General features: G+C 54.1%; 1 protein-coding gene across 7 annotated transcripts in view; it reads right to left on the minus strand.

Annotated features, from left to right (window-relative positions):
• Positions 1 to 20,745, minus strand: part of APBA2 (amyloid beta precursor protein binding family A member 2) — a 198,437-nt gene that overhangs the window by 17,503 nt on the left and 160,189 nt on the right. For 6 of the 7 annotated variants that reach the window (XM_060293723.1, XM_060293726.1, XM_060293722.1 and 3 more), the window contains 3 exons: positions 7,578 to 7,723; positions 6,810 to 6,845; positions 4,726 to 4,812 (listed from right to left, as the gene is read on the minus strand). In XM_060293723.1, the coding sequence (XP_060149706.1) occupies positions 4,726 to 4,812; positions 6,810 to 6,845; positions 7,578 to 7,723 (269 nt within the window). The remainder of the gene's footprint in view (positions 1 to 4,725; positions 4,813 to 6,809; positions 6,846 to 7,577; positions 7,724 to 20,745) is intronic. The other variant, XM_060293727.1, reaches the window with a different exon arrangement.

A 20,745-nucleotide genomic window follows, 5' to 3' on the forward strand; every position in this document is an offset into this window, starting at 1 on the left:
CTTGATCTCCAGCCACTTTCAGAAACACCTGACTCAACCCCCAGGTGTCAGAAATGAGCTTCTCCCCATCTCCGAGCACCTGTCAGTAGCAGAGCCCGCTTCCTCCCAGACAAGGCCGCCCGCCACGTGGCCTCGTCCCCTTCCTGCCCCAACCGGCCACTCGAGTTCCCACAGTCTCTGCATCTGTTCCTGCCTCCCAGCTTCTCTGCTAACATTTCTTATTTTACAGTCAAACCAGTTTCCTACCACCACACTTCCAGTTCATCCTCAGCGACCTCAGAGCAAACTCTCAAACGATCCACAGTGCCCACGACTGGCCAGGCTTCCCCAGACACCTCGGCCAGGCAGCCAGGCCACGGCTCATGGAACCTTTCTGACCCACCTTCCCAGCTCCTGTTCTCCTCGCTCTCGGTGACCCCAAAGCCTGCAGGGGCCAGTGCTCAGTTAGTTCATCTTTAGGAAGCACCGTCCACCCCCAACCCCCAGCTAACCCTGCATGACCTTCCCTCTCCCCAAGGCCAGTTCCGAGGTTCCAGGGTGTGTAGACAGGGAACCCGGCCTGTCTTATTCAGGGCGGCCAGCATTTTCTCCTGAGCACACAGGGAACCAGGTGTGTCCCATCTTCCCAGTGAGATGGGGGCTCCTCGGGAGCCGGGCACCTCTGCTTCTCCCACCAGCCCTGACCTCCCAGTCAAGAACGCTACGAGAAATGACCCAGACACCCGCTGTACTCCAGCAAGAAAAGTCATTGACGTTTCCATCATGGAAGAGAACAGAGAGCAATCCCACCAGATCTAGTTCTCAACCGTGTGTGCAAACACCCCGAGTTCTCTCTCTCCCCCAGGGCCTCTTCATGTGAGGGGGACAGGGCCCCATCAATGGTAGGGCTTTGCTTACCAACCCACAGGAGACCTGCTCCCTGCAAAGCAGATGCAGGATGAGGCCACCAGCCCTCACTCCCCACCAGGCTCCGCAGAGGAGGTGGGTGGGCACGGACGGGGGAGCAGACTCTCCCTGCTGGTGGGGAGCAGACCCAGGAGGGAGCTGCTTCCCCTGAAGAACGAGGACTCCCCACGTGGGGAGACCCGGCTGTGAGGATGCACAGGAACGCCGGGAGGAGGAGATGAACAATGAGAGAGCAAGATGCTGGGCACCGACCATGCCGCAAACTGCCACAGTGAGGAGAGCCCGATGGGACAGAGCGACGGGGGCTTTCCGCTGGAAAATGGGAAATGAAAACACTCTTTAAATACCTCCGACGAGCAGAGGTGAAGCTCAACCAGAGAAGGGGGAGGACTCTTAAAGTTGAACTTCAAAGACCACTGGAGGGGCAATAAGAAGGACCATGACCAGCTTGCCTCCTGCCCGGGACCTCCAGCGAGATGCTGCCCGTCGAGGACCCTGTCCTGGTGGTCCTGGATGCCGTCCTCACTTTGCCCTTCCCCTGGCCTGGCACAGTTCGGCCAACCCAGTGGCCCTGAACCTGAGCCCTAGGGAGCCTCGGGCTTCCCCAGTACACCTGACCCGCTGGAGATCAGGGGCACATCCTCCTCCACACCAGATCCCAGTCATCAGTAGCACGTCCCTGGGGCAGCCCACATAGGCTGAAAACCCCGAGGTCTCCTGCTTTGTGGTTCTGAAACATTCCTGTCCACAGAGACCCGGGGAGCCGCGGGCACCTCCAGCAGCCACCAGAGGCTCCCCAGGGCAGGAGCTGTGACTATGGGGGCTCAGCCAGCCCTCCGCAGAGGATGTGGGCAGGGAACAGCATGTGGGAGAAGGAGAAGATGCCAGGAGGTCTACGGTGGCAGTCAGGACTCTAGGAGAGAACCCAAGAAGCGACGTGGCGAAAGCAAAGCTTCAGGAAGAACACAACAGGGCCAAGAGCCAGCACAGACAGATGGTCAAAACCACAGCACAGCCCTGCTCTGTAGCCGGGAGGTGAGCACCGGCCAACAGATGCTGGTCTGGGCAGCGGCTGTGCGTGACTTGGCCACGATGCTGCGGCTGGCGGGATGGAAAGCCCACGTGTGTTAAGGACCGACCTTGAACGAGCAAAGCAAAGGAAATTGTGGCTTCTGGCTCTGCCCACTCTTGGGAACGGACGCCCTGTCCCCGGGCCCTGTTCAGACACCAAAGACCCAGAGGAGGGAAGGGAGGAGTGAGGGGAAGGGGCTGGCATATGTGAGCCCTGCTCTGAGTCGCCTCATCTGTCCTTCAAGGGGCCCGGCGCCGGACTCTCCTCTGAGAATCAACAGGGCTCCGAGATGTCCGGAAACTTGTCCAAGTCCTCAAGTTCACAGGGATGGGCCCGGTTTCCAGTCTCCGCTGATGCAGGAGCATCAGAGAAGGGCTGACAGAACAGGCCTGACACTGTCCGCAGAAAGCCTGCCTGCAGGTGGCCTTCGGCCCGTCTGGGAACCTGGATTTCAGGAGGGTTCCCGACATGCCACCTGACATGATAAGACCGGCTCACCTTGCCTGAGGCATTTGGGCAAGCAGCGTGCTCCAGCCTGAGCCCCGCTTGCTTTCAGGAGCCTGGGACTTTGACGCATGGCAGACAGCACAGGTGCCTATGTGACCAGCCCCCAGTAAAGACCTTGGGCGCTGACGCTCTCGAGCTTACCAATGGCCCACGTCTCACACGTGCCGTCGCAGCTCGCGGCTGGGAAGTTCAGCTCATCCTGCGTGACCCCATCAGGCGAGGACCCTGGGTTTCCCTGGGCTCAGCCCCAGGCATCTTCTCCTTCGCTGGTTTTGCTCTGTATCCTGGTGCCGTAGTAAATCACAGCCTTGAGTACAACTATATGCTGAATCCCTTGAGGCCTCTTATCAACTTATGGAACCTGGGGTGGCCTCGGGGACCCTGACAGGTGGGTGGATGAGGGCTGGGGGCGCGGGAGGGAGGATCTAATCCAGACAGTTTGCCCACGAAAGATCAGGAAACAAAGCCCGAGGCTGTGAAGTGTCCTACGCCTGACCTGGTTGGGCGGCTCCCTCAGTTCTCGCCAAGTTCAAGGCCCCACGGGGGACAGGGCAGCTGGACACAAAGATCAGAGGGCCAAGACGGTGGCCGGACAGCAGGGCACGGGGGCTGGGAGGGAGCCACAGCAGGAGCCACGTCATGGTGCCACTCCAAGACACGTCCTGCAGCCTCCTCTGTCCCCACATGTCAGGTCTTCCCGCCCACGGGGTCCTGAGGGGTGACAGCCAGCTCATCCACTACCTGAGAGCCAAGCTGTGCTCCTCCTCCCAGCAGCCCAGCGATGGGCATGGTCCACCCCAGGAGAGACCAAGCGAGAAAACACACTGAGGGAGTCAGGAGCCACGACCTACACTGTGGGACCAGGGTGCGTACGGAGTAGGGGGCAGGTGAGCAGGACCCTATGGAGCTGGTCTCAAATAGGAGGCACGTGTATGAACTCCTGGCTTTTAAAAACAGATACTGTCCAGCTCGGTTCATCTTTAGGGCCCAGGATCCACGGCCCCCCAGCAATGATGGGCAGAGCCAGCAACCCAGGTCTCTGCTTCTGTGCCTCCCTCCCCATGGACAGGAACCACGGCTCCTTGAAGAATGGCCGGTTCCAGGTGTCGGGCAGGGAGTGCAAGGAGGGCGGAGAACATCTCATTGTCTCAGGAACGTGTTCCGAGACCACGGGCAGACTGCCAGGACGGCACAGGGCCCAGTGGGAAGGCCCTGGCCAGATCTGGGTGATTTGAGCACCCAAGAGAATAACGATGGTAAGGGATTATAACACAAGTTTAAAAAAAAAAATCTGGGAGTCCACAGTAAAAAGGGAGAGAAAAAAAGGGGGGAAAAGAAAAAAAGAAGCTCTTCTGCACAGAAGCACTTTAGACAGTAAAACTTGGAAGCAGAACAGAAGAGAAAATCACCAGTTTGCATTTCTGACGTTGTACCTGAGTCTGACAAGGTCACTGCTGGATGTGACACCATCGGGCAGAAGGTCCTGGGGAACTGGCTGCCCACATACTCAGCGTCGCGATATGGACCACTTGCCAACAGCAAGAAGTAAGGGGCCGGCACCCCAGCGTCTGGCCGGCCTCACCCATCCCCAGAACGAGTGGGGCCCTTCCCCATCTCTGTCCTCGGCCACCTCCCTCCCTCCTGTACTGCAAAGCTCATCCACCCGTGCCCCTGCCCACACCCAGCTCCCAGCCCCCTCCACCTGGCTCCTGTGTCTGCTCGCCTGTCTCCCCACAATGGCAGGCTTGTGCACGGATCCAGGCACAGGAAGACGAGAAGAACTGAGGTCAGACACGAGCTGGGCATGTGGTTTACAGGCAGGAAATCGTAGGACCCTCCCCTCTGGAGCTCCGCCGCTGGGGCTGGGGCAGGGCAGGGGGGGGTGCGGAGGGCCACCGGGATCTCCACCCTCCAGCTCCGTCTCCCAGCCCCGCACGCATAGGCCTCGAGAGGGCCGTTCCAGAATCCCGATGGTGAGCACACGCCCTCCCCCCGCTACCCGGCTCCCCTTCATGGTGTCTCTATTTCATCCCTGCTGCTGTGCATACCTGATCGCCAGCTTCACCCCACTAGGCCCGAGGCTGCTGCCCGCCCCCAGCTTGCTCTACGTTTCACAGCAGGGGCCGGGGGGGACTGTCCCGGGGACGCCATGTCACCCCCGCAGACGGGGTCTGCAGCTCGACCTGGCTCTCCTGGGAGCTCCTGCGCACGATTTTAAAGCACCGTCTTCCAAAGCTCACCTGTGTGTCTGCGTTTAACACCTTGATCCTCTGGGTGGAGATGAAGAGGTCCACTTCGGTGAGCGTCTGAGCATCCCCCTCAGAATTCTAAGAAAGGATGGTGGAGACTGTTACAAACCTTTAAAAAAACTAACTCAAACAAAGGCCTGACAATCTCACGAAGGACCCTGAGCGCCCCTAGAGGGAGAAGCTCCTAGCAGAGGCAGCCATGGGAGTCTAAACACAGGCCTCCCCAGCACATCCCAGCTGAGTGAGCTCGCTCAGCGCAGTTGGCACAGGAGTGGGAGGGGGGACCGCTTCCAGGAGGCTGAGCCCGGAGGGGGCTGGACGCTGGGGGGCTCGTGTCGCAGCATCCAGACTGCAGCCGCCTGCCCACCCTTCTGGAACGCGGCGGCTACACAGGGTCTGTGGATTAGAGCTACATTTCTTGGATTTGGGATTCCAAGTATCCCCAGGTAAAGGGGAAGGAATTCTTCCAAGAAGGTGGATTAGCATATCTGCATTTTCTTCTAGTTTAAAGCCACAGTCATGTCAACCCCCAGCAGCATCGGTCCAGCTTCCAAAAACCCTAGGGAAGCAAGACCTCAACCAGACGGGGCGCTGCCCTCACAGGACACCGGAGAAGCCATCCCACAGATGCCCGTTTTGTCATCTCCCGGGTACACCCATCATACGGCTGGAGCAATGTGCAAAAGAATGTTCTGGAAGCTGAATGCACTGCTCGGGGCCTGCCCTAAACTGGGACAGCCTGTCCCAGGGGATCCTAAATACTACTGTGCAGTGGCAGTGACATGCGAGTTCTTGGGTTTCTCCACCAAGATAAATACTCCTTTCTGGTCACTTTGTAGTCACTTGTGGATGGGGGTCCATAGCCCTACAGTCACCAGCAAATCCCTGGGGTGGGGACTCTATGCCGGGGACGCTGGTCCCTCATGGAGACCCTCTTATCATTGTTTGCCTGGCCAGCTGCGGGCAGATCAGTGAAGGGGCCCTTGGCAATGACCCTGAGCATCTTCCTGGCCGAGAGAAAGAACAATTCTTCATGGAGGTAACCGCTGGCCCTGGCTGGCACCACGGTCTGGTCTGCCTACACCGACCCCTCTGAGCTCTCCGGACTATAGACCCAAGGAGCAGGCTGTGGTCCGCACTGTCCTGCTCCAGCTGTCAGGGGGGCACGGGGTGACTGTGGGTGGGGGCCGTCGCCTTGGGGAAAGCACACCCCACTGCAGGTCTGCAAAGCCAGGCTCGTTCCATTGTGCCTGGAGACACCCAGCACAACGTGGCTTGGGCAGAGGGAGATGCGTGAGTCCCTTCCTTGCCCGCAGCTGAAGGCATCCCAGGAGAGGCCGCTGGGCAAAGAGCAAGCATCACAGGGAGGGAGGCCTCACTGCAGCGGGAGGGGAGACCCCGGGCAGGGTCCTCTGGCCGCACTGCCGGAACCTGGTGTTCCAGGCGGGCACAGAGGACTAGCTCTCCTTCTGCCCAAGCAAAATCCAGTGCCAGGACAGCCCCTCGGACACAGAGCACTGGATACTTCCAGTTAAAACGTGCCCAGCATTTACTAAACGACCAGGTTGATGAGCAAACAACTGAAGGTCGACCCGAGATTTTTAAAAGTCTGCCCATGCTCCAGAAACTTCTCAATAGAGAAAGCATCCCTTGGGCAGACTGCATTTCTCATCATCCCGATTCAGTAAATTAAACTTAATGAGTCTAAATGTCAGAGCGATTTAATTAATTCTGTACAGGGGCCCTAGGCACTGAACGCATCACATGGTCGCATCAAATGCCACATTTAAAAACGTCTACACAAAACGGCCACATCATGGCAGTAACCATGCTCTAGCTCATGGAGACTCTAAAAAAGAAAAATGAAAAAAAGGGCAACGATTAAATGCTTCCGTAAGTGGGCGGCTTAAAGAAAAAAAGTGTCTGTGATTTCATTCAACAGTCTAGCATTGACCTACCAAAGGAAGAGAAAAACCCATCTGCCACATCGTCTCTGTTCCTGGGGCTTCCCCCAGCCCCCTCCCCCTGCACAGGACATGCCACAGAAACACAAGCAAACCCCACATCCTACACACCGCTTTCTTCTTGATTTTAGCAGCCTTTTGCATCCTCTGAGCAGCGTGAAAGAGAAAAGAAAAACAGGTGGACGCGAAGCGAAGGAAGGACAGGTTGCTTTGCCCTCTCCCGACTACCGCGCGGGGCTCATGCCTGGAGCCCCTCCCCCTCCGTCGAGGAAGTCAGAGTACAGTGAGGATGGGGGAGGGAGGGCTGACATCCTTCCTCACCCCGCAGGGAGACCCCCGACTGCCCAGAGGGGCACCTCCTCAGACCACCGCCCCTCCCTCCTGACCCCATCAGCTTTGCTGACTTGGTCCTATCCTTCCCCTGCCCGGCTGCACCCACCCTTCAACCCCAGGTGATCCGAATGACGGGCACCGAGAGCTGCAAGTGCGTCAGAGCTTTTCTTGAGGTCATAGATTTAAATAAAACGTATGATTTTTTTTGCTTCCCTTTCTGCAAGTACTTTGGCAGTAAAGATACAGAGGCAGTCAAAATGGGATGAGAGGCTCTATACAAACACGTGACTAGAATGCTTCGGAACATTACATTTTAAAAATCACGTGTCCTGGGGGCCCCGTGGCAGTTCCTCATTATGGAGCCTCTCTGTCCCCAGCCTGCGTCCTCTCATCCGAGGCAAACTCTCCCTCGGCCCCGACAGGCACCTCAGACATTCCCACTCTCGTGCACAGGGCTGTGGGGTCAGCGCTGGACAGCGGGCCGTGTCACCCACCCCGCTCCAGCGCTCCCTGCAGGGAACCCGGGCGCTCCTGGGCCGCCCCTACCTTGACCCGGCTGACGGCCTCCTGTGCCTGCATCATTCTGATGTTTTTGGATGGGTTCCGCTCCGAGAGCAGCTGGGTGGAGCCCAGGTAGTTGGCAGCAAAAATGATCCCATCGATGAGGTCTTCTGGCTCACAGGGCCCTGGAACTGAAGGGGGCACAGTTCTCAGCCCTGAACGACAAAGGCAAGGCAGCGGGGCCAGGGGCCACAGGAGGCGGCTGAACGTCTGCAGGCAGTAGGGGGGGCGGGGCTCCTGCCCCCGTTACCGACAGCACACCGTACAAGTAACTGCACAGATCAACACCCGGCCAGGAAACCCTGCACCCATGGTGTCAGGAGGATAATTCCGGAGCCAGGCAGCTGTCACTGAAGGCACCTGGGCCTCCGAGGGGACAACCGTATGCTGCAACCCCAGAGGCGCCCTTTCCCCAACATTTCCATGCCTGCCCCAGAGCCCTCGCGACTCCGGACGGTGATGGGAACTGCCCACCGCGCTCCAGTTCTGTGCCCTGGGGCTCCCGCGAGCCTGCACACCCCTCACAAGGCCTGTCCGGCTCCTCCCATGCCATGCACCCCAGGTCCAGGCTGGATGACGTGGTCCCTGTTCCATCAGCTGTCTTGAGACCTGAGGTGCCAACAGCATGATCTGGAACATTCCACCTCTGAGCTGTTTAATACGAGAACCACTGGCCTCACGTGGCTTTTGAGAACTTGAACATGTCGGCTAGTGCAACAGAGGAACTGAATTTAAAATTTGTATGCAATCCTAATTAGCTGACATGTCAACAGCCACACGTGGCTAGTGGCTCCTGTCTCCTGGACAGGCCCCTCTAGGTAGGAGCCAGTAAACCTTTTCTGTAAAAGGCCAGACGACAAAGATCTTAGGCTTTGCTATCTCTTTGCAACTAGTCACCTCAGCATCTGGAGCACCAAAGCAGGCACAGGCAGCGTGTGTGTGAGCAAGCCTGCTGCACCGCCGCCAAGCTTCACACACGCAACTGGTGGCCAAAGGATGTGGCCCTGAGTCCACAGTCTGCCAACCTGGAGGCCATTGCTCAGCCCTGCTCGCAGGCCCACGACCACGTTTTTCACTTCCCTGCCTCTTCCCTCTCACTGCCCACCTCCAGCCAGAGCCCTTCTTTGGGGACCATGGCCCTGGCTCTCAGGCTCCCCTCCTTCCTGAGCTAGGCCACCCGAAGCCATGCCAGTGTCCACAGGGCTGGCTATGCTGCATCCCCAAGCCCTCAGGGCCAGCAGTCCCCTCCTGACCCTTCCCTCCACCAGTGTTCTGCAGTCTCAGCTTCAACCACTGTTTCTGACACCACCCACTCACCCAGAGTGGATGGCACCATTCACCAGTTCAAAACCACCTGCCCCGAGCCCTCAGCTTCCTCACTCACATCCTGTCTGCCTGCCCTGGAGATTTAGCAAAACTCTACCCAGGCTTCCTCTGGCTGGAAAAAGTCCCCAGCAAGCCAAAGTGGTTCCATTACAAATTCATGGCCCTGGACGCCCTCAGAACTCCTTGGCAACCTTAACGGGCTCCTCTAGGAAGCGCTCCCTCCCCATCTGTGCACGGCTATTTCATACCTTTCTCCATCCTCCTGCACTTCCTGCTGCCCCTCCTGTGTGTCCTGGACGGAGCATCACCTCTGCTCCCAGACACACCCACGTCCTGTGCGGTGGGCATCTGACCAGCCCTCCTTCCACCTTCCTGTGCAGCAGCGGGGTCCCCACCTGGGGCCTGAGGATCACCTGCCACCCCATCCCTCCCCTCCAGGACCCTTCCTCTCCCCCACCTCCAGCCCACGGAGCTGGTTTGTTCGAGTGAAAGCATAACGTACAGGTTTCCTGCAGGCACCCCAGATACATATCTTCTCCTGAGGTTTCAAGAGAAGGAACGTTTCAGAGAGTAAGTGTAGACACCTGCCCCAGATCCAGTGTCGGCCTGGGGTCGTGTCAGTGAAGCCACACCTTCGTTCTCAGGTGACAACCTGCTCAGGGGGGTCCCCGCTGAGCTCACAGCCCCCTCAGCGTGGTCTCCCCACCACATCCGTCTCTGTGGGAAGGTTCTTTGCAAGCAGCTGACCTGGCTGCATCTGGAGGAGGTCAAAGCGCTCCGCAGCCTTGGGGCAGTGGGCTTTGGGCTCCAGGGGGGGAGAAGGAAGGGTGGGGAGTGTGGGGAGAGGGGCTGGAGGGCCTGGTGGGGACCTAGCTCCTGGCAGGTTTATAATCTCACCCTTTCAGTGTTTAAAAAGGCAACCCAAGAAAGTCACAATGTCCCCCGATGAATGTTCAAATCGAGGGTTTCCCATCCTATTTTTCTGTAGCTGGGCTCGCAGATACAACGTGCCCTTTCTGGGGCAGAGCAGGAAGGAATGATTTCTGTGGGGCAGGTACTTCAAATTATCAAGGTCACAAAGCACCGTCATCACCACAAGCCCAACCCGGACTGGAGAGAGTCACGCTTCAAGGCAGCATTGAGGCCAAGAGGGTGTGATCCTGGCTGCGGGCAGCTGCAAGGCAGTCCTGCTCTGTGACCGCTTCTAGACCCCCCTGCTGGGGGAGCAACAGGGGAGCCTGCAGCTGTGCTCAGCCTCTCGGACAACCCAAGACAGGAAGAGCCACCCGGGACGGGGCGCCGATACAGAACCAGTGACTCCCCAGGCCTCTGGCCTCGGCACCAGCTCGCCCCAGGGCCCAGGGCGCAGGGAGGCAGGGCCAGGGCTTAGCAGTGGGCCAGGCACAGAGAAGGGCTCCCCAAGTACTTTAGTAATGAAAGTAGCACGGGGACTGTGCCAGGGGGGTGGGGCACGGGAACCGCCCCCCAACTCTGCAGCACAGGGAAGGCACCCCCGCCCCCTGCCGCCCATCCGCGCTGAGGGCCAGGCCATGTCCTGGGTGCTGGGACAGCAAGGGGGGCCAGGCAGGGAGGTGCCCTGTGTCTGGACACCTAGAGTCGCGTGAACAAAGCAAACTCAGAAGCAAGGTCTTTTCAGAGGCTGAGAACCAGTGTGCAGGAAGCCAAACCCAGGCTGAAGAGACACTGACACTGTCTGGACCTGATGATGGAAAAGGCTCATCTTAGGAGCAACAGATAAGCGAGACCCAAATGATGGGATGGGGGACAGTGACAAGGGATGTGTTTTCTGGGTGTTATGATCAAGTGACATCCTCGCAGCTCCCAGATGTCTGCAGGGGAGCAGGGTCAGCTCTAAGGGGACACATGGAGCCGGGCTGGGGGTCCAGAGACCCGGCTGGGTCTGGGCTCCTCCACCAGCCCTGCTGGACCATGGACCAGACTTTGTGCCCTGGGGACAGCCGTCTAATTGTTTTTCTCTCAATTTCCTCGCCAGCAAAATGGGTGGAGGGAGAGGATTCCTGATTTCTATCTCGACAGGGTTTTTGCAAAGATAAAAGTCTGAGTTTCCTAAATGCTAAAAGCATATAAAATGCAAAGCCTTAATTGATGAATTCTAGCTTTCATTTGCACCCAGCTCAAAAGGCTCAGAGGGCAAAGGGATGGGGGGGTGGGTCACGCAGATGTAAGCGACAGAGCCGGGACCAGACCCAAAGCAGCCACATGCTGGGTGACAGCCTCCACCATCACCCAACACCCAGAACCTCCCGTACCTGATGGGGTGGTGGGAGGTGGCAGGTCATTTAAAAACAGCTGAAGCTGAAGTCATTTGAGGAGGGAAGGAGGGAGAGGGGAAGACCCCAGGCAGCCCCGCCGAGCCCAGAATCACCTGCAGAGCCCCAGGAGCCTGCAGAGTCCCTCCCCTGCCTCGGAGATGCCCCTTCAGGGAAGCCGGAGGGGGGGACCTGGAATCTGAACTTGATGCGCGCATACTGGGTCCCACTCCGGGCAGCCTGTTTGGAACCACCTGACCTCCAGCAGACAAGAGCTCCCCTCCCACGTTCATCTTAGGAGCAACCCCTCTGCCAGGCACAGGCCAGCACCCGCTTCGCACTCAGGGGCTGACAGGCGGCTGTCCAGGGACTCTGCTCCCGACAAGGGAGACAAAGCTGGCTGACCCTCGAGGGGCTCCACGGCCAGGGTCAAATCAGGCTGTCCCTTCCATCTCAGGCACCTTGGTCGTTGCTCAGCAGATGAGCAACCTTCTCCCAGGTGGGCAGGGCTAGGGGTGCCAAAGGAGGGGAGGGGATAATGGGAGAGGGGAGGCACCGGGAGGGAACCCCTCCCTGTCAGTCCATCAGCAGCTGAGGGGACTGTCACCAGCCAGGGAGAGGCAGAAGCCACGCCCAACAGAGGGAACAGGGCGTCTAGCACAAGGCAGCAGCCTCCACCCTGCTCCTCAGGGCTCCTGAGCAGGGTAGTTGCGTCTCTACCGTCTCATGCCATCTGCTCCCCTGGTGAATATGGTCCCAGGGTCCATCTCTTGCAGAGGACCCGACCCTCCCAAGTCACCCGCCCTCCCTGCAGTGACCATTACTGACCAGTAGATGGCGTCACTCTGTTCTGGGGGAAAGTCCAGGTGGTCCCAGGAGCCCTGGGGTCACCGCCCGCTGCACACCCCTAGCCAGCACCCAGGGCCTGGTCCTCAGCAAGTGTCCCCATGCCCTGTGTGTGGGGTGGGGGGGGTCACATGACACTCCGTGCCCCCCCCATCCCTAGGGGTGAGGGTAGACCTTCTGAGGCCTCTGTCTTCTAATGCTCCCCTTGCCAGTTCCCCAGGGGGACCTTGGTCAGCTCCCTGGACCATTCTGTCTCACTCCACGCCCCAGAGTAGCCTTACTAAAGGCTGGCCCCATGTCCCCACCAGATCTGGGGCTCACCTGGGGGCACAGGCTCCTGTTGTGAAGGGCGCCCCATCCCGGGCAGTGGGGTCCACCACTCGCACCCGTGGACACCTGCTCCTAGGGAAGAGGCCAGGGAGGGACTGCGGGCTTTGTTACAACTCCCGCAGAGGCCGCCCTCCATGGGGCAGGGGGGTCTTCTCACTCCTGCTTTGATCTTTCTTCAAAGAGGAAACAATACACATGACAGTGCCTCCAGCACCTTCCTGCCACTCAGACTCCCACCCAGCCCCACTCGCATCAGGACGCAGAGAGTAGTGGCCAGCACGGGGGGCGGGGAGCGGAGGGGGTACTTCAGCTCCACAGACACAGCTCTCAACTCCAATCACCAAATGCAGAACCGAGGATCAAACGGCTTCATTCTAAGACTAAAGCAGCTGGCCCTGCATGTTTGGGTATAAACTGTCCTTATTTTGCTCAACTCTTGAAAGAACCCTAAGCTGAGACAGAACAACAAAAGGAGAGAGAGAGGTTTGAAAGAGATTCGGTCTCCCCAGAGGCTGATTTCCCCATTAACTATCTTTGCATGACAATACCTGTACGTGCATGTATCAGAATGTCCCTGTACAGCCTGGATAAGAAAAAGTAAGGCGCTCAGTGTGTTCCCCGATGGAGGAAGCCTTCGTCTGAAACACCCGTTGGCGAACCGGACGCCCCACTGGCTTCTCTGAACAGGGAAGGGGTGGGAGGTCCCCAGGGCCATGCCTTGGAGCCCCTGGCCCTGCCACCTTTGGGGGGATTATCCTGAAGGTGGGGGGTGGACAAGGCTTCCAGCCAGTGGAATTCAGCTGTGCCTGCTGCTCCCTGGGGTCTTGGAGGGGGGGGCAAGGTGGAGCTAGGGCACAGCCTTGGATGGAACTGTGGGTGTGAGTCCAGAAAGCCTCCGAGTGCAGCCCCACCCCAACACACCAGACTCCTGGGCAACCTCCATTCCATCCGGCCTGCAACAAGCTCATGAAGCAGACCTCAGTGTCCTAATTTTACAAAGAAGCACGGTCTATGTGGAGTCAAATAATTTTGCCCAAGATCAGTCACTGACTCAGGCACAAAGCATTTCTAAGTTCTTTCCACGAGGCCCTGTGTGACCAAAGACACGGAGCCCACAGTCACAAAGTAGATGCATCAGGATGGCCCATGGTGAGTGGCACAGACAGAACACAGTGGCCAGGGAGGAGCAGCAGGGAAGCCCGCCCTTGGGAGGGATCTGGGGCGGCTGCGCTCTGGAGGGTGAAAGGGAATCAACAAGCCACAGAGGGAGAGGAGGAGAGAGCTTCTCAGGCTGAGGCAAGAACAGGTGCAAAGACCCTGGTGTGGCAGGGAGATGTGCAAACTGCTGGATGCAGGGGGTGGGCCAGCAGTCAGGATAAACTGAGGTTGCAGAGCAAGTGCCAGCCAGATGTGAGGATCCTGGGGCCACATCCAGGACTGTCGCTCCAGGGTATCAGTCAGGGAAGGAGCCCAAGCTCTCTGCCTTTAGAAAGTAACTCAGGCTGCAGACAGGCGAACAACATAGGGGAGGGAGGGAAAAAAGCTGGGAGGCTACTGAAGGAGTCCTAGCAAGCAAGTGATGGTGAAGATGATGGTGGTCATGGTGATGATGGTGGTAATGATGGTGATGGTGATGGTGATGATGGTGATGATGATGGTGGTGGTGATGGTCATGCTGATGATGGTGATAATGATGGTGGTGATAATGATGGTGATGATGATGATGATGACGGTGATGATGGTGATGATGCTGATGGTGATAATGGTGATGGTGCTGGTGATGATTATGGTGATGACGGTGATGATGACAATGGTGGTGGTGATAATGATTGTGATGATCATGGTGATGATGGTGGTGATGATGATGATGGTGGTGATGGTGGTGATGATGGTGATGATGGTGATGGTGATGGTGATGATGGTGGTGATGATGATCATGATGGTGATGGTGGTGATGATGATGATGATGATGGTGATGACGATGATGGTGACGGTCATGATGATGATGATGATGTGGAACAGGGTGATGAACAGACAGTGACAGACTGATTCACCCTGCAGGTTCAATCAGTAGGACCTGGAGGGGGCTTGGAGGAGGAAGGATGGAGAGCTAGAGAGCTCACTGCAGGGCTGGATGGATACAGCTGCTACTCACTGAGAAGAGGACCCTGGGAGAGTTCTGAGCTTAGGGGGTGGGGAGGATTCTGAGCAAGTTTAGTGGCAGGAGCCTGGAGTCCCCCAAAAGAAGCTCAGGGGGCAGCTGGACTCAGGAGTCCCAGGGAACTGCATGTCGGTGCCAAGTAAAGCTGCAGGCATCGGAGAATCACCAAGGGGAGGAGGGAGCCGGGTGGGGGCAGGGCTCTGCTGAGCTCCGACGCTCTCTGTCCAGGTGGTGGAAGATGACAGGCAAAACAGACAAAGAAGGGCACACAGACAGAGAAGGTGGAGGGCGGCCAGGAAAAGAAGGGCCTTAGATAGGGAGGCATGCCCAGCTGTGCAGCACTGGTGGGAGGAGAAAGGTACCCTAGTGCTTATGGGGCAGTGACCTTCCATATGGGTTGAGGGGTGTGAGGGAGGAACAGAGAAGGAGGCAGCCAGTCCCAAGTCCCAGTTAAGAAGCAGGGGAAGTGAGCATGGGGGTGTGGGCAGACGCAGGGAAGGATACTGTGTTCAGAAGCCAGTGGCCAGGAGCGTGGAAGATACAGGGGAGGAAAGATGTCAGATGGGCTGGGGATCCAAAAGGCAGAGGGGGACCTGACTCCACTGGGAGGAGGGGCATAGCCCTGACGGGACAGGGCGGGAAGGACAGACAGGGAGCAGGCGGGGCACGGAGACCATGTCCAGGAAGCACCCAGATCATAGAAGAGCCGGCCTGGGAAGGGCCTGGAACAGGGAGAGGAGGCAAGAGGGAGGAACATGAGACTGGGCAGACGCGCGGGTGGTGTCTGGCCCCGAGTGGGCTCTGCCTGCCCCCAATACCTTGCCCACCACATCAGCCTGTCCCAGAGCCAGACACCCCAACACAGCCAGGGCGGTGCCTCTGAGAAGCCGTGCAAGGGTAAAGGTGATCCTGTAAGGCTGATGTAAAAGAGAAGACGCTGTCTGAAAGCCAGACCATGGGACACTCCCGGGGAGAGGCCACGCCTGGGTCTGCAGGCAGGGGGCAGCATCACTGAGGAAAGGCCTGAGGGATGCACAGGGCGGAGCATTAGACACTGGCTGGAGATAAAGTCACTGACCACTGGGAGGAAGCGACTCAAAAACAGGGAGTCAAGGAAAAAAGGTCAAAGCCAAACCTGATACAGTGCATAAATCTGCCCACGAGAACTCCTTCCCAGAAAAAGCAGGATGAATACAAAAACTGGCAAAAATAGGAAAAGGCGTATGCATGAGGTTGTTTCCTGCAGCCCTATTTGTAACAGCAAAAAAACTGGAAACCACCCCAATGTTCCTGCAGAGGGAACATCCAACTGCACGGGGGTCGGGCGGGTCTCTGGAGCAGCAGAGTCCTCCACACACTGCCCTGCCCTGCGCAGCGTGGAACTCATCACATCCAGGATTCAGGATTAAGTTAAAAAAGCAGGATGGAGAGACGGGGGTTACCCAACTCATTATCCAAGAAAGGGGAAGATATGCTTATAAGAAAAGTATGTGAAATGTCAAAAATGCTTATCTGCAGTGGGAGGAAAGGACTGAGGGGAGAGGGGTAATAGGGAAAGGAACTGAATATCTGTGCATGTACGCTGTTATGTATGTTTGATTTTTTTTTTTTTTTTTTTTTTTTTTGCGGTACGCGGGCCTCTCACTGTTGTGGCCTCTCCCCCGTTGCGGAGCACAGGCTCCGGACGCACAGGCTCAGCGGCCATGGCTCACGGGCCCAGCCGCTCTGCGACATGTGGGATCTTCCCAGACTGGGGCACAAACCCGTATCCCCTGCATCAGCAGGCGGACTCTCAACCACTGCGCCACCAGGGAAGCCCTGTGCGTTTGATTTTTGAACCATGTAAGTACTTTATATAATTATAAAACGAGATTAAATTTTAAAGAGTAAATTCCTAAGATTTAAAAGAAAAATGAATCTAAATATGTATCCAGTTATGACCTAATCACAAAGAGAAGAACCATTCCCAATGATTGTCGAATGCAGTGATTTGCTGGTCCATCCCTTGTGAGCTATACTCTAAAGACAAAAGTCAGTGCAAACAAATCTTTACTGTATCTATACTGTAATCCAGTGTCCTCGGTGACACTGGTATTGCTATTCTGTGACTGCTGTATGATTAGTGGAATAAAACAAATGCAGAATTACGTTGGTGACCTTGAGACTGGGGATTTGGGACCTAGGAAAAGGAAGATACAAATGTAAAAATCCCTATAGTGCTAGCAAAGCATCAGTATGAATCATGATGTATTTTATCTTAAAAATATACAGAATATTAGTTACTTATATATACATATGGGTAATTAATTATCCCCAAAGTTAGCAGCTAAAATGATACAAATTTATTATCTCAGTTTCTGTGGGTGGGGAATCTGGGTGCCTCTGGTCAGGGTCTCTCTCAAGGCTGGAGTCACCATGACAATCAGGGCTGTAGCCATCTTAATAGGAGAGGATCCACTTCCAAGTTCACTTATAGGGCTGCTGGCCAGAGACCCCACGTGGGCATCTATCTGACAGAGCCACTCACAACGTGGCAGAGTAGGCAAGCAAGAAAGAGCAGAAAAGAAGTCACAGGCTTTCGGTAACCTAATCTTGGGAAGGACATCCCTTCTGTCATATTCTGTCCACTAGAAGTGAGTCAATAAGTCCAACCTGCTCTCAAGGGGAGAGGTTACCCAAGGCCACAAATACCAGCAGGTGGGGCTCACTGGGAGCCATCCCACCACAGATACATTTCTTACCCTTCTGACCAAATCAGGAGCAATGAGCACCCACAGTGAGCAGATTATAGTCTCTTAGTACGAGTTCCCAGGGCTCCTGTTAGAAACAACTTGTCCTAGTCCTCAATCGAGAGGTGTTTAAGATGAGCCTGGAATACCTAGTCATACCAGAAAGCCAGGAAGCTATCAAAGACGACAGGGGTCATGTTGACAGGACTCGGGAAGCAACCTCGGGAGGCTCCCACTGGCCAAAGACAGGACAACCTCAACGCCAATAAGGATCACATCCACGACGCAGTGTGACACGCCAACCGTGCTTCGACCCTAGAGTGCCTGATGGTGCTGATCTGTAGAGGCTGTTAGGGAAACTTATTAATTTAAAATTGTTTAAATAAAGAGAAGAAATCAAGTAGTTAACTAGCTTTTCCTATATGAACTGTACTCTGGGTAACTGAATATCTGACGAGGGCAAGTTTCTCTGCAGGGGAAAACTCCAGATAATCAAGAAGAAATGAGAAAGGATGGAACTAGAACACCATCATTTTGCAACCTCTGATCAATTACTGGATCCAGACAATGATCATTAATGGTTGCTAATATCACAAAGAGAGAAACAAAGAACCAGCCTGTGCCGCCTGGTGGAAAAACACAATACCTATGAAGGTTGGGGGTTTTTGCCCGAAACAACCAGACTAAATCTGATCAAGCCTCTTTATCTAAACACCCAACATTTTACAGCAATAACCCCAGGAGGATGCAATCAGCAAAATCCAGGCTGCAGAGCACTCCATGAAACAAATGATACAGATTCTTCCACAAGAGCAGCAACAAAAATATTGTCAATGAGAAAAAAGAGAGATGGATAGAGAACCTATAAAATAAGACGCATAAGAGAATGGGACACGTAGCTGATCTCGATGCATGGCCCTTGTCTGGACCTCATACAGATAAGCACACTGTAATCTGGGGGAAGGCAAACACTGCCTGGGGATTAAATGATACAAAGAAATGATTATTTGATTTTAGTTGTGGTAATAGTATTGCAGTATCTTTAAACACAAACTTCCTATCTTTTAGAGATACATATTCGAAACATTTAAAGAGGATAGTGAGATCTGAGGTTTGCTTTAGAATAATCTAGGAGAGGGTGGGGATGTAGAGGAAGCAAGACTGGCCGTGAGCAGGTCGAGACTGAAGCTCAGGACACAGGAAGCTCATCATAGTATTCTCTCTTCTTTTGTATACGTTTGAAACTTTTTATGATAAAAAATTAAAAGGATGCATCTCCCCAAAAGGCATCATTTTAAAAGAAATCACTATTTAGAGCATTGTTCCTTGCATTCTACCCCATCAATTAGACAAGAGGAAAAAGTAACAGAAAACAAGAGTGGAAGCAGCAAAAATCATTCTTATTTGCCGACGGCATGACTGTGTACCAAGAAAAACCCAAGAAAACAACTAAAAATCTACTCAAAAAAGAAAAGAATTCATTAAGGCAGTTGTTCCAAATTTAATATATTAAAAAATCAATAGCTTTCTTTGTAGCTACAAATAGTAATAGGTTAGAAAAAATAACGAAACAAGAGATACGATTTACAAAAGCAATAAGAGGGATAAAACACCAAGGAATAAACTAACAACATGTGTGTTGGATTTTTACGAAAAAAATTGTATTGATGAAGATAAACAAGCTTGAATAAATGGAAAGATAAGTCCTTTTCTGGCTAAGATTCTATATTGTAAAGCTGACACTTCCCCTATATAGATAAATTTAATGCATGGCATGCCAAATTAAAAAAACAATAGGAATTTTTATTGCATACCTAGATAAACTGATTCTAAAGTTCCTATGGAAAAATAAATACGCGAGAGGATCCAGGGAATTTGTGATCAGGAATGATGGTGACAAGGGGAAGAACTAGCTGTACCAGGGAATAAAATGCAGTATAAATCCAGGAAAGCAAGCAGCCTGGTTCGGGAACCTGAGTGGGCAAATCAGTGTAACAGATCCAGAAACAGCCCTCATGTACATGGCAAATTTAATGTATGATGAAGGCTGCATTTCAAACCAGTGGAAAAAAAGATTCATTGAATAGCTTTGGCACAACTGGTTAGCTGTCTCATTTGAAATGTAACTTTTCCTGGATCCATATACCAAAGTAAATTCCAAATAAATCAAATATTTAATTAATTCAAAATAAAATCATAAAAGCTCTAGAAGAAAACTTTATCTGCAAAATATCTTAGGACTGTGAAGGTCATACTAATCTCAAAAACTCAGTAACCTCAAAGGAAAAAGATAAATACACTTGACTACATAAAATGTTCAGCAAAATTTAAAATGTACAAAAAGAAATTCAAAAGACAACTGTAACCTGGGGGAAACTTTTGCAATATAAATCAAAGGGCTAATTTCCTTTATATGTAAAGAACAGCACAAATAAATAAGAAACACCAAAAATCTGACAGAGGGATGGGCAAGGGAAATAAACATGCAATGCACAGGGAAAGAAACACAAACAGCTTATAAGCATAGGAAAATGGTATCTGGGATTCACTTCTGATGGAAAATATGCACATGAAACTACCAAGATACCTATTTCCACCCATCAGCCTGGGGCTAAGAGCAAACAGGGGGATGGCACACAGTACAGGTGACCCACATGCTCACACATGATGGAGAGCCATGTGACCTCTCTGCCTCTTGGGAAAGCAATCTGGTCATCTTTATCCAAGCAGGCGTGATGCTAACCTGTAACCCCGCTCTATCCAGGAAGTGCTTTTCCAAAACAACTCACACCATGGGACTTCCCTGGTGGAGCAGTGGTTAAGAATCTGCCTGCCAATGCAGGGGACACGGGTTCGAGCCCTGGTCCGGGAAGATCCCACATGCCGTGGAGCAACTTTGCCCATGTGCCACAACTACTGAGCCTGCGCTCTAGAGCCTGCGAGCCACAACTACTGAGCCCATGCGCCACAACTACTGAAGCCCGTGCACCTAGAGCCTGTGCTCCACAACAAGAGAAGCCATCGCAATGAGAAGCCTGTGCACCGCAACGAAGACTAGCCCGACACAACTAGAGAAAGTCTGCGCACAGCAACAAAGACCCAATGCAACCAAAAAAAAAAAAGGAAGAAAGAAAAGAAAAGAAAAGAACTCAACTCACACCTGATCACAAGCACCCACGAGGCTGCTCAGCACTACACAGAGTGCAAACCATGTAACCATCAGTCCAGAGGGGGCTGATTAATAATACCCCATCGTAGGGCATCCTAGGGCCACGTCACTGACTCCTGTGTTAGCACTTGAATAATTAGGTGAATTTATAGTTGTTGTCTCTACCAAGAAATCTATCAAGAAGTGGAATCTACCAAGAAGTGAGAGAACTAAGTGCAGACCCACGTGGCCCGTATCTATTTTAAGAAAAAGGTCTACAATCAACTATACTTCAATAAAATATTAAAAAATAAATAAAAAG

Source organism: Globicephala melas, chromosome 2, assembly GCF_963455315.2.
Source record: "Globicephala melas chromosome 2, mGloMel1.2, whole genome shotgun sequence".
Lineage (NCBI taxonomy): Eukaryota > Metazoa > Chordata > Mammalia > Artiodactyla > Delphinidae > Globicephala > Globicephala melas.